Below are 11942 nucleotides of genomic sequence, written 5' to 3' on the forward strand. Positions count from 1 at the left end.
ACAGCCCAGTGGTTAGCCTTGACTCGAGTCATTTTAGACATAACAGCTCATATTGACCTCTAATTTGATGGGTCCTATGTGACGCTTATAGTTGTGGGATTTCTGAAGATAAACAAACCTCAGAACATACAGAACAGAACAGGGTATGTGCTCAGCATGACCCTGCTCTGAGTCAAGTTATTTTTCTGTGTCAGTGACTGGCAGGCATATTACAGCAACCGTATGAAATAGCTGGTGGGCATGGAATAAAACGGCTGCAGCTATGCTGTGGGCGGGGCAGGCGTCAACAGGACACACAGGACCTTCCCATAGCACAGTCGCTTTCCCTGCTGAGCCACGGTTTTCATAGTGCTGTGTTGCTTTCCATTCTAAAAACACTTTCCCCTATTTTCTTTGAGTTTTGTTTGTTTGTTTGAAGACAGGGCCCCTCTGTGTGGCTCTGGCTGTCCTGAACTTGCTCTGTAGATCAGACCTGCCTTGAGCTCAGAGATCTGCCTGCCTCTGCCTCCCAGGTGCTGAGATTAAAGACATGCACCACCACCACCCAGGTCTTTGTTTTTAAATATTTACTCAATTATATATTTATATAATGTCATTTATATAATGTCATTTGGGGGGGGCTCTAGTTGTTTAAGGCGGGGTTTTCATGGAACTCAGGCTATCTTTGAACTCCTGATCCTTCGCCACTACTTCCTAAGTGCTGGGGTTACAGATGTGTTCCACCACATCTACGATTCCATTTTACTGTGCTTAGAGGATTGGAGATAGAGCTCAGTTGGTAAAGTGCAGACCTAGCATTCATGAAGCACTGGGCTTGCACCCCAGTACCACAGACACCAGGATTAGTGACCCGTCTATAATCCAACCACTTAGGAGGAAGATACAGGGGCATCAGAAGTTCAAAGTCATCCTTTGCTACATACTGAGTTCACAGTCAGCCTACACTACATGAGACTCTGTCTCAAAAAGAAAAAGAAGGAGGAAGAGGAAGAGCAAGAGGAGGGAGAGAGGGCTGGAGACAGTGGCTCAGCAATTAAGAAAGAGCACTTGTCACTCCTGCAGAGGATTGGGGTTCAGTTCCCAGAACCCATTTGGGCCACTCACAACTGCCTGTAACTCTGGCTCCCGAGGATTCAATACCCTCTTCCAGTCTCCAAAGGCACAGCCACACAAGCTGGCAAAAGAAAACAAACCACAATTCACAGAACAATCTTCTTTTCTCTTTCCTTTTTTCCTTCATTAGAAAGAATGGCTATGTTTAACTACTGGCCCACAAAATTCCTAAAGGACTTTCCTTAGGACCCTCCAGGACGCCCCGTGTGATCAGAGCTGAGCTCACAGGGCACCACCTCTTCATAGCTGCAACTCATCCTGGGCAAAGCATATCCTTCAGCTTGCGAGCCGCTAGCAGGGCTGGCTGGCAGAACACACAGTTGCCAGGAGGTAGGGTGTTCTGAATGATGGCTTGGCACGGAGGAGAACCTGGAGAAAGCTGCCGACAAGTGCAAACCGTGACAGAAACCCTGAATTACTATTGATTCCCATCTCAGGGGATCTCAGTTTAACTTATGCTAAAAACTGACTTCTCTTTTGTCTCCTGACTCTGAGGTGAACCTTCACCAACCCAGCAAGTCTTTGTTTGTCTCTAACTAGGAGTCTTTGAGGCAAGTGCGGGGCAAAGGTAGAACTGGTGCGGTGGGGGCAGGGGTGAAGGTTTCCATTAGACAGCCTCGAAGGAACGTGTACCTTAACCCATGCTCCACGGGAGGGGCAAAACAGTTGTGTGTGTGTGTGTGTGTGTGTGTGTGTGTGTGTGTGTGTGTTTCAACTCTGGGGCTTACTCAAATAATAAGACCTGCTTTGTGATCGCAGAATGACTCGTTGTTGGGGTGCATCTTAATTATGATTAATTACAGGAGGATTATGAAGAAGGGCTCTCACTGAGCCAGCTCTGCTCCTCACAGAGCCTCTTGTCAGGTTGGAGCATGAATTCCCGGCTTCCTTGAATGCAGCCGGTTGAGCTTCCGGATGGAAGGAAGTCAGCGCACAGCAGGGCAGTTGTCCCTCCTTTCTAGACCTTTGCCTTCCTTCCCTTCTACACAGAAAGAGGCAGAGTTGAGCTCATGCCACAGGGCAGCTACTGGTTTCCTCAGGTTTTTAGTGTGTGTTTGCCTCACACCAGACATAGTCCCTAGACATCCTGTGCCCTGTGCTGAGTCAGTTAGCATCACGGACAGCTAGCATTTACTATGGATATTTGGAGGGAGTTTGGAAACCAGGAGAAGCTCAGGGTTGGCAAGTTGCTAAAGTTCCACCGGATAAGATGCGAACCAGTTCCTCAGTTGTTTTCATTCACAAATTGAACTCCCAGAGTCAGCAAAGGCGGTCTCCCTAAGCCCAAGGAAGTGGCTTCGGAGCTGTGTGACTGTCAAGCACTTTCTCCGTTTCTTGTATGTGTGCATGGATGTATGTGTTCGTTGTGTTTGCATGCGATTTGTCTATGTGTGTGCATTTTCTCCACCCCCTCCCCCATCCCTGTGTGTGTGTGTGTGTGTGTGTGTGTGTGTGTGTGTGAAGGCCAGAAGAGTGTCTTTCCTCGGGGTCACTTTTTGATTTTTAGGCAGGGTCTCTTATTGGACTGAAACTTGCCTAGCAAGTTTGTCTGGCTTGTCAGCAAGTCCTACAATCCACCTTTTTTCTGCCTCTTCAGCAAGCGTTGAATTTTTCTTCAAGGATAAGATTTTCTTTATGTGGGGCTCTGGGAATCAAATCCAGATCCTCAGGTTGCAAGGCAAGCCATCTCTTCATTGCATTTGAGACATCTTCTACCTCACCTGGAAGTTGCTCCCTCCTCACACCCATCACCAACACCTAGCACAGTTCCAGTAGAGAACACCCAGCAGGAGCTCCAAGGTGACTCAGACAGGGCTGCTGTCTTTACGGGGGTTTACAGTCACAGGAACAATAAAACGTGACAGTCGGCCCAGGGCTGGGCTGGGTCTGGGCTGTGGATGCTCAGTTATTGTGGGATTGGGGTGAAGCCATCGATGAAGTCATATTCCAGGTGTGTCTTGATGAATGAAAGGAACTGCATCTGCCAGGTGAACAAGAGGGGGCAGGAAGGGCTGGCTGTCTTGGCAGAGGAGCCGGCTTGAGCTCACTGCTACGTCAGTGAGTGAAGTCAGAAACATTCTGTGCTTGATCAATTAAAATTTTTAAAAATTTCAACGTTTCCTCAGAAGCTTATCTGATATGAGGGTCAGCCTAAGATGAAGAAGCTAAGAAAGTTCTGAGAAGTAAAAATGAAGAAAGTAAAACCGGGCATAAAATTCCGAGAACCAGGCTGGTAAAAATAAGAAAAGAAAAATAAAAAGTAGGAGAAGGAGAGACAAAAGTCCCAGATTGAATTATGTGGGTTATGATGGTCTTCTTTATATCTTCCTAAAATAATTGTCGTTGTTACCTGCTGCCCACGCCTCATTCCTCCGTCTGCAGGGGGCGCACCGATCGCCACCTTGCCGCCTATGGCTGGTGGGGCGGGGCTCCCGGAGTCAGTATGGATTGACGATTGGCTGGTCCCGGTGTCGGTCACGGCATCCCGCCTCCGCTCTACGTCACATGACGCAGCCCATCATGGCGGCGGGAGCGCGGCTGCCTGGGCCCGCGGCTCCGCAGGCTGGGCGCCGTTGCTGCTGTTGAGGGGCGGCGGCGGTAGCGGCGGCGGCGGCGGCGGCGGCGGCGCGGACGGGCGGGAAGGATGATGCTGGCTCGGAGGCCAGAGCGGCGGATGCAGACCAGGAACAAGGTTGACGTTTGGCTAAAGAGACGTGTGTCCCGAAGCAGCCGGCGCCGGTGTCGCTGAGGCGGCGCGGAGGGCTGAGCGATTGACTGAAGGCGGCGACCCGAGAGCCGGCCCCGTGGGGGGGGGACCGCGCGGTGGACGAGATGCCGGGGCCGCCGGCGTCGCCGATGCTGCTGCTGCTGCTGCTGCTGCTCCTGACGGTCGGCTGTGCCCGGGCCGCGCCACTTCCGCAAACAGGTGCAGGTGAGCGGAGCCCGGGGGCTGCGGGGCCGCTGCGTCTTGCGGGGCGGCGGCGAGGGCGGCGGGCTTGCGGGCTTGGGCCACCTCTGCGGCGGAGCGGAGGCCTGCCGAGGGCAGGAGGCCGCGGGATGCGAACGATCCCGGGGAGATTTCTTGCCGCAGGGGCGTGGGATGGGGGGCGGGGGCGCGGCGACGCGGTGGGGGTTGGGGGAAGACGGCGGGGCGAGGTGGCAGCGACGGGTTCCCCTACATCCCTGGGGGACTCTTTTTTTTTTTTTCCCCCCCCCGGACTCTTAAACTTGTTGCCCTAAAGGTGCCTTCAGCTTCTGTCCTCGACACTTCGTTCCCCCCCCCCAGATGTCACCTGCCTCTTGTGGCTTTTCTCACGTCTTATAATAAGAACCGTTTCTTATTATTTCTTATTTCTCGTCATTCCTTAAATGAAACCAATGACTCGCGGAAGCTGTGCAGTTTCCTTGGCTCACCGAAACTTGTTCTAAAGTTGTAAATTGATTTTAGATGCTGTGGTTGTTGGGTTATTGGTTTATTTATCTGTTTATTTATTTATTTTTCGGAATGAGTCTCTGGGGATGAGAAAGGAACAAACGATACATAATTTTGTTTTAGGAAGCTAGTGACTGGAGTAGCAGCTCTTGAGTATCCACCGACAAATTGGCCTGAGGGTGATTGAACTATTTTAGCGTTATCAGCGAGCGATTCTCTTTTCAAGCTCTCAGCCCTTCTGTGTTTTCTGCATATAGTTTTGATTTGGAGTTTATAAATAAAACTTCAGACAAAGAAACCATCTCAGAAATTTTAAGGAAAAAAACAAATCTAGGATGACTTTCCATTATTACGGCTTTTTTTTTTTTTTTTCCAACGAAGGGGGAGGTGTTGACATTTCAAAGAACTTTAGAGGTTGGAAGAAAGCTTAAAGATAATTTAGTCCAATTTCTTCATCTTTTGCTTTGAGGATCCTGAAACCCTGGTGATGAAAAGATATACTCAAGGTGAAACAGCCAAGTTGTAGTCAGATTCAAACTTCAAACCCAGGTCCTAGATTCACCTTGTCTTGTGCTTCCACACCCACCTCCCAGTTCACTTAAAGTCTTAACTGTCTGTGGAATGCACCTGAGGTCAAGGTTTAAGGGTAGAGCTGCCTCCGGTCAGTGTGGGTGTTTTCAAACAAATGAAAGAGGTGTAATGGCTTCCAGACCTACACTAGGTTATATGCTATTGAGTGCCCTTCAGATGAGTATTAAGTGGTGCTGTCGCCTTGGAATCAAGTCTTTTTTTGGTGACTTCAGTGTTCTGAGTCAGTGGATAAGATAAGTGAATGTTGGCAGAAGTCGATAGTCAACCAGGATGAGGGTGGACATTGCAGAAATTACTAGGGAAGCTGGGAAAGATTATATAGAAAGGGAGTGATGTTGCTATGTAAGGATATTGACATTTAAATAGAAAATTAGCACTAGGTAGCACAGTGGATACAGTGTGTGTGTGTGTGAGTGTGTGTGAGTGTGTGTGTGTGTGTGTGTGTGTGTGTGTGTGACAAGGGGATTCTAGAAACTTCCAGTTGTTCTTGTGCCTATCAATTTTTATGCATTTTGGCATATGTGTGTGTGTGTGTATGTATATATATACACACACACACACACACATATATATATACATACATATATATATGTATATATATAACTTGTGAAAGTGTATCTGCTTATCTATCTTTCTCCCCTGCATTTTATTCTATTGCCACACCATTTTGTTTTATACAGGCTAGAATTTCAGAGAACTGAGGTTCATTGAGGTCTTGTAAAACAAAGCAACCTGGAAAACATAAACCCATGAGTTTTTGACATAAGTGAAACCCAGGTGATTTGTATCAACTTTTGCACGTTTTTCTTTCCTATTTTGATCCTTGGAGGGAGCTGTATAAACTGTGTGTAAATGATGCATTATTAAACATCAAACATAGATGTATGGAATTGTTTCTCTGTCCAAATAGCTTATTGATATTACAACTGGAATAGATTTCTCACCCCTCCCTCTCCCTTTCTTTCCCTTTCCCTCCCTCTCCCTCTCCCTCTCATATACTAGGGACTGAACACAGGGTCTCACACATGCATGACACTCAACCAAGGAGATAGATTTTTTTTTGATCAAGGGTAAAGAAGCTTTCGTGCTAGTCACATTTACTGAGCTTACTGGTTAAAAACGAAGGCTCTATCATGAATATATATGTGTGTGTGTGTGTGTGTGTGTGTGTGTGTGTGTGTGTGTATGGTAGATAAAAGTACAGCTGTAACTGGGGTGTCTGATTAGAGACTTGTATAAAACAAGGCTGGCCTTCCCAAGTAAGGGTGGGCCCATTGCATAGACCCTTTTGCCCCAGTGTGGGCTGGTTTTGTGCCAACTCAACACAGCCTGGAGTCATCAAAGAGGAAGGAGCCTCAGTTGAGGAAATGCTTCCATGAGGTCCAGCTCCAAGGCATTTTCTCTATTTGTGGTCAGTGGGGGAGGGCCCAGCCCATGGTGGGCGGGGCCATCCCTGGACTGGTGGTCCTGAGTTCTAGAAGAAAGCCGGCTGAGCAAGCCAGGGGAAGGAAGCCACTAAGCAGCATCCTCCATGGCCTCTGCATCAGCTCCTGCCTCCAGGATCCTGCCCTGTGTGGTTGGTTTCCTGTCCTGAAGGAATTCAGTGATGAACAGCAGCTCTGCTGAAGTGTAAGCTGAATGAACCCTTTCCTCCCCAGCTTGCTTTTTGGCCATGGTGTTTTGTTGCAGTAATAGTACCTAAGACAACCTCCTTGTTCTTATTCTTTGTAAAGGTCAAACTGTTTAATGGTGCCTTTGAGAAAGCAGACGTCTCAGAAATAGGTTAGGTGTGTGTTTCCTGGCGGATATACTTTAAGCCAGGTATGGTGGTGGTGCATACCTGTTATCTGAACACTCAGGACATGGAGGCACACCACCCAATGCAAGAATCAGGGCCAGCCTATAGCGATGTTACATACAGTGAGTTCCAGGCCAGCCACAGCCTCATATTGAGACTCTGTCTCAAAATACAAAATAACAACAGTAGACACATGAGGCTTTATCTTGTGCTTGCCTGTTGACCTGAGAAACAAGGGAGCTGTGACTAAAGTTCTTTTTAAATTTTTATTTATTTATGTGTATGCGTGTTTGCCTGCTTGTGTATCTGTGCATTGCATGGATGTTTGGTACCTGGGGAGGCCAGAAGAGGGTGTCAGATCCTTTGGAACTGGAGTTATAGATGATTGTGAATTGTGAATAGCCATGTGGATGCTAGGAATTGAACCTAGGTCCTCTGTAAGAACATCCTGTGCTCATACTGCTGAGTCATCTCTGTATCTCCAGCCCTTTATTTCTTTTTCTTTCTTTTAATTTTTTAAATATTTATTTATTTATTATAAGTGTGTACACTGTAGCTGTCTTCAGACACTCCAGGAGAGGGCATCGGATTTTTGTTACAGATGGTTGTAATCCACCATGTGGTTGCTGGGATTTGAACTTAGGACCTTTGGAAGAGCAGTTGGTGCTCTTAACCACTGAGCCATCTCACCAGCCCCTTTCTTTTTTTTTTTTTTGGTTTTTCGAGACAGGGTTTCTCTGTTTAGCCCTGGCTGTCCTGGAACTCACTCTGTAGACCAGGCTGGCCTCGAACTCAGAAATCCCTCTGCCTCTGCCTCCCAAGTGCCGGGATTAAAGGCGTGCGCCACCACGCCCGACTCAGCCCCTTTCTTTTAATTTTTAAAAGATTTATTTATTTATTTTATGTATGTGAGTACACTGTAGCTGTACAGATGGTTGTGAGCTGCCTTGTGGTTGCTGGGAATTGAACTTAGGACTTCTGCTCGCTCCAGTCAACCCCACTTGCTCCGGTCCTTAAGACACACCAGAAGAGGGTGTCAGGTCTCATTATGGATGGTTGTGAACCACCATGTGGTTACTGGGATTTGAACTCAGGACCTTCGGAAGAGCAGTCAGTGCTCTTAACCGCTAAGCCATCTCTCCAGCCCCCAGAGTCATTTTCAAGATTGGGAGTTGAAAGGTGTTAACTCACTGACTTGTAGTAAAACTATGTAAATATGTGGGTTGCCATGCCCATGGAAGGTGGTTGTTACGCCCCTCCCCCTATTATTTTCTGAGGCAGAATCTTGCTGGGTAGCAAAGGCTATTATCCACCAAATTGGGGTCCTCCTGCCTCAGCCTCTGGAGTGCTGAGATTACAGGAGTGCACTATGCCTGGTGTATGGCTCAGAAGAGATTTTGCTGTTGAATGATATTGTGGCCCACTTTATGTCAAGGATGCCTTTTAGCTGCCTCATGCCTGTGAGACCCTTTTCCTGATGATCCCTGTTTCCGCTCTGTGGGCCCTTGCTATGGATCCTGAGAATTTGCTGGGTCTCACTTAGAAGCTTAGGGAAAGGAGAAAATCCAGTTTTCACAACCCTGCCAAGTGGCCAAACTAAGGTTGTAGTTCAGTTCTCTTCTGTTGGGTCGTCAGATCTTTCTTAGGGAGCAGGGATGACCCTCTTGTCCGAGCATGTGGACTCAGAGCACAGATCTAAGGGGAGAAAAGAAAGCTCTTATGGTGGCCGGTATACCCGAGTGCGTTCCTCTGCGCCACGTTGTCTTGTTTCTGTTAGGAAGGTGGTTAGACAGGGAAACCCACTTCTATTGTTCTGCGGCATATTGGGTCACCGAGGACAGAGGAAGCTTTTAGCAGTTCCAGATAAAGGCCCTCCCGGAAGCCAGTCAGTGGGGTTCCGCTGCTACTGATTAAACGTAGCTTATGAATCTGGTGCTCTCGGTTTAGATGCGGCAAACACACTCGTATCTCGAACAGATTTCCTACAGTCAAGGGATTGCCTTCCAAAGTTTGAGTTTTTGTGTTAATTTTCACAGCTTCTGAGAAATATTTTTCAATAGTCTTCTCATGTAGATTCTTAGGACTTGCAAATGGACTTAGGTTGGGATTGCTCTAATTGCTTTCACTTGGTGACATTTTTATGTCACCAGATACGCTGCTCTGTACCATAATCAAATCTCTGTCCAGTTTTGTAGCTGATCAGCAGTGAGGTTACCAAATCCTTAGAGCTTGCTGTTATCAGTGTGCTGACTGTTCATGCACTTGAAATTTGGAGAGTCCTTGGGCCCTCTCTGTCCCCTGTGGGCTGTGTCACTTTGATAACGGCAGTACATATATAAAAAGGACATTGTCATGTAAAAAAAAAAAAGGAATATCCAGGTTCTAAAACAGTTAAAGGAAAAGTCTTTGTGGCCGGGCGGTGGCAGCGCCTCACGCCTTTAATCCCAGTGCTGAGAGACAGAGGCAGGCGCGTCTCTTGACTTTTAGGCCATTGTGGTCTAGAGTCCCAGGACAGACAGGGCTACACAGAGAAATCCTGTCTTGAACCCCTATACACACACACACACACACACACACACACACACACACACACACACACACGAACTTCTCAGTCCAGTCGAGAGTAAACTTCTTGAAGCAGTTGTGGAGGGAACGTGATAGCCTAGGGAGAGCCTGGGCTTTCAGTTGGGCCTGGGCATGAGGTCTTCCTCTTGTGTTCCACTAGCTCTCCTGTCAGGCCAGGAGAGGAGCTGAGGCAGGGAGAGCCTAAGTTCAAGGCCAACCTGAGCTATTTACGGACCAGTCTCAAAATTGAAAAAAGAAAAATAAGGGCTGGGAGCCCTGTGTGATGTACACACATTTAATCTCAGCACTCAGAGGCAGGCCCGATCTCTGTGAGTTCAAGGCCACCCTGGTCTGTGTACTTCAGTTCCATGGGATCTAGCTTCTGCATACATATAAAACAAAATAAATTTTTAAAATAACCCAGCAATAATACAACCTATGTAAATGGTTGTTGGAGGGGTATTGTCATGATGGTGTACCTATGTCTTCTGCTTTATGTTGTACTTGGTAATGGAGAGTTCTTCATTGCCTCAGACTTCCTTGTAAATTGTGTGGGTTGGTTAATCACAAAACTTTGTTAGTTTTGTATCACCTCCAACTTGCTCTGTGGTGAGGATGACCTTGAACTTTTGATCCTCCTGCCTTACTTGGGATTGCAGGTATGTTCCACCATGGTCAGTTTTACCTGATGCTTGATGAGTGCTATGCAAGCGTTCTACCGATTGAGCTACATTCCCAGCCACCAAGGGAGAATCTCTTAAATGGTGGTTGCGTAATATGGGGTATCTATTTTTACTGGATTTGAAGAATCTCTTGCTCAAAATACCTTGCTATATGGTGGCTGGAGACCTTAAAGGTGAAAAAAAAAATCAATCTGATAGGCTTATGCAGGCGATCTGAGCTGGCATAGATTCATTCTGTTGGGGAGCCATGCTAGAAATTGTTAGGATGGTCTAAATTAGTCTGCTTTTATGTAATAAACCTGTTTTTAAGCTCCATGATGACTAAAGCTCTTGCAAGTGAACAATTGCTGGTTTTAATTTACTTAAAGGAAGCATGAACAATCTAAATTTCCTTAATCCCAAACACAGTTGCATATTCTGTGAAGCATCCCCAAAGGATGCTTGCCTAAACCAAGCTGGGGATGGCCAGCCCAGGGCTGATGCTCCCTGGTTTAAATTCCTGCTGGGAGATGGATCTCTCTCTCAAACCATCCATCTCTACAGTTTGCTGGCTATGCTTTTTTCTGTGGGCCAACAAGATGGCTCAGTGTAGAAAGGTGCCTACCACTAAGGCTTACAACCCAAGATCAATATCCAGGACCCATGCGATGGACATAGATGACAAAGGCCCACAAGTTGACTTTCAAAACTTGCATCCCTTCCTTCCTGTAAAATTAAAAAGATATATAAGTATAATAAAAATTGCTGACCTAGTAGTAAAGAAGGACATGGTCTGGAAAGGGAAGGCTGGACTGATGCTTCTGTCTGTGATATATTGCCTATTTAGGCTGTAACTTGCAACTTTTTTTTGCATCTTCAAGGGAAGATACCATTGTAAGAGCAAACTAGGGCTCAAGTAAGTACTTGCTATACTTCTAGACCCGAATTCAGTGCCCCGAATCCATATCAGGTGACTCACAACTTACCTATTAACTCCAGCTCCAAGGGGACTGGTGCCTCTGCATCTTCTGGCACCCGCACTTAGATGCCTATACCCACGTGCAGACACATACTCCTGTGCATAACTAAATAAATCTTAGGAAAGTAAGGAGAATAAACTAGGGAGCCACACCTGTAATTTTACCATCTAGGAGGTTGAAGCATAGGATCAGGATTTAGAGTCTAGCCTGGGCTACATAGACAAGTCCAGCCAGCCTGTGCTACATAGTAAGAAAGACTTCTGTCTCAAAACTAAGGGCTGGAATTATATAGCTCATTGGTAGAGTTTAATGTCCTGAGTTCAGTCCCCAGAACTACAAAGGAGAAAGAGAAACAGAACACTGAGAAGTCAGAGAAATATGGTAAAATCAGTGTGTTGGCAGGACAGAAATATTGCAATGATGTATTTTAAAATTGTGGCAAGTGATTCACTTGGAACTGTGCCTTGGCATTACAGTTATTTGCCACCAAAAAAATTAAATAAATAAAAAAGGCATATCAGAAAAATAAATAACGTCAGTATTTTTAAAAGGCAGAGGTTAGCACAGTGCAGCAGTCTCAAATGAGCACAGTGTCAGTGGGGCCTGAGATCTATCGGGATGGTGGGCGTCTCATTTCCATCCCACCTGAACGTGTCCATTCATCCTCTGGCCACTCATGGATCCTCCTGAGCCCTGGCTGGAGTGGGGGAAGGCATGACATTTCAGTTTTGACAGTCTGGCAGATTCTGCACTTTGATATATAATGTTCATTTGTTTTAATATTTTTTTTTTAAAGATTT

The 11942-nt window shown here is 46.6% G+C and overlaps 1 protein-coding gene across 2 annotated transcripts in view; it reads left to right on the forward strand.

Moving 5' to 3' along the window:
• The first annotated feature begins 3733 nt into the window (after positions 1-3733).
• The window catches only part of Lmtk2 (lemur tyrosine kinase 2), an 83431-nt gene continuing 75222 nt past the window's right edge, over positions 3734-11942 (forward strand). For both annotated transcript variants that reach the window (XM_029533550.1, XM_029533551.1), the window contains exon 1: positions 3734-4045. In XM_029533550.1, the coding sequence (XP_029389410.1) occupies positions 3946-4045 (100 nt within the window). In that variant the 5' untranslated portion in view covers positions 3734-3945. The remainder of the gene's footprint in view (positions 4046-11942) is intronic.

The sequence above is a fragment of the Mus pahari genome, chromosome 23 (genome assembly GCF_900095145.1).
Source record: "Mus pahari chromosome 23, PAHARI_EIJ_v1.1, whole genome shotgun sequence".
Classification (NCBI taxonomy): Eukaryota; Metazoa; Chordata; class Mammalia; order Rodentia; family Muridae; genus Mus; species Mus pahari.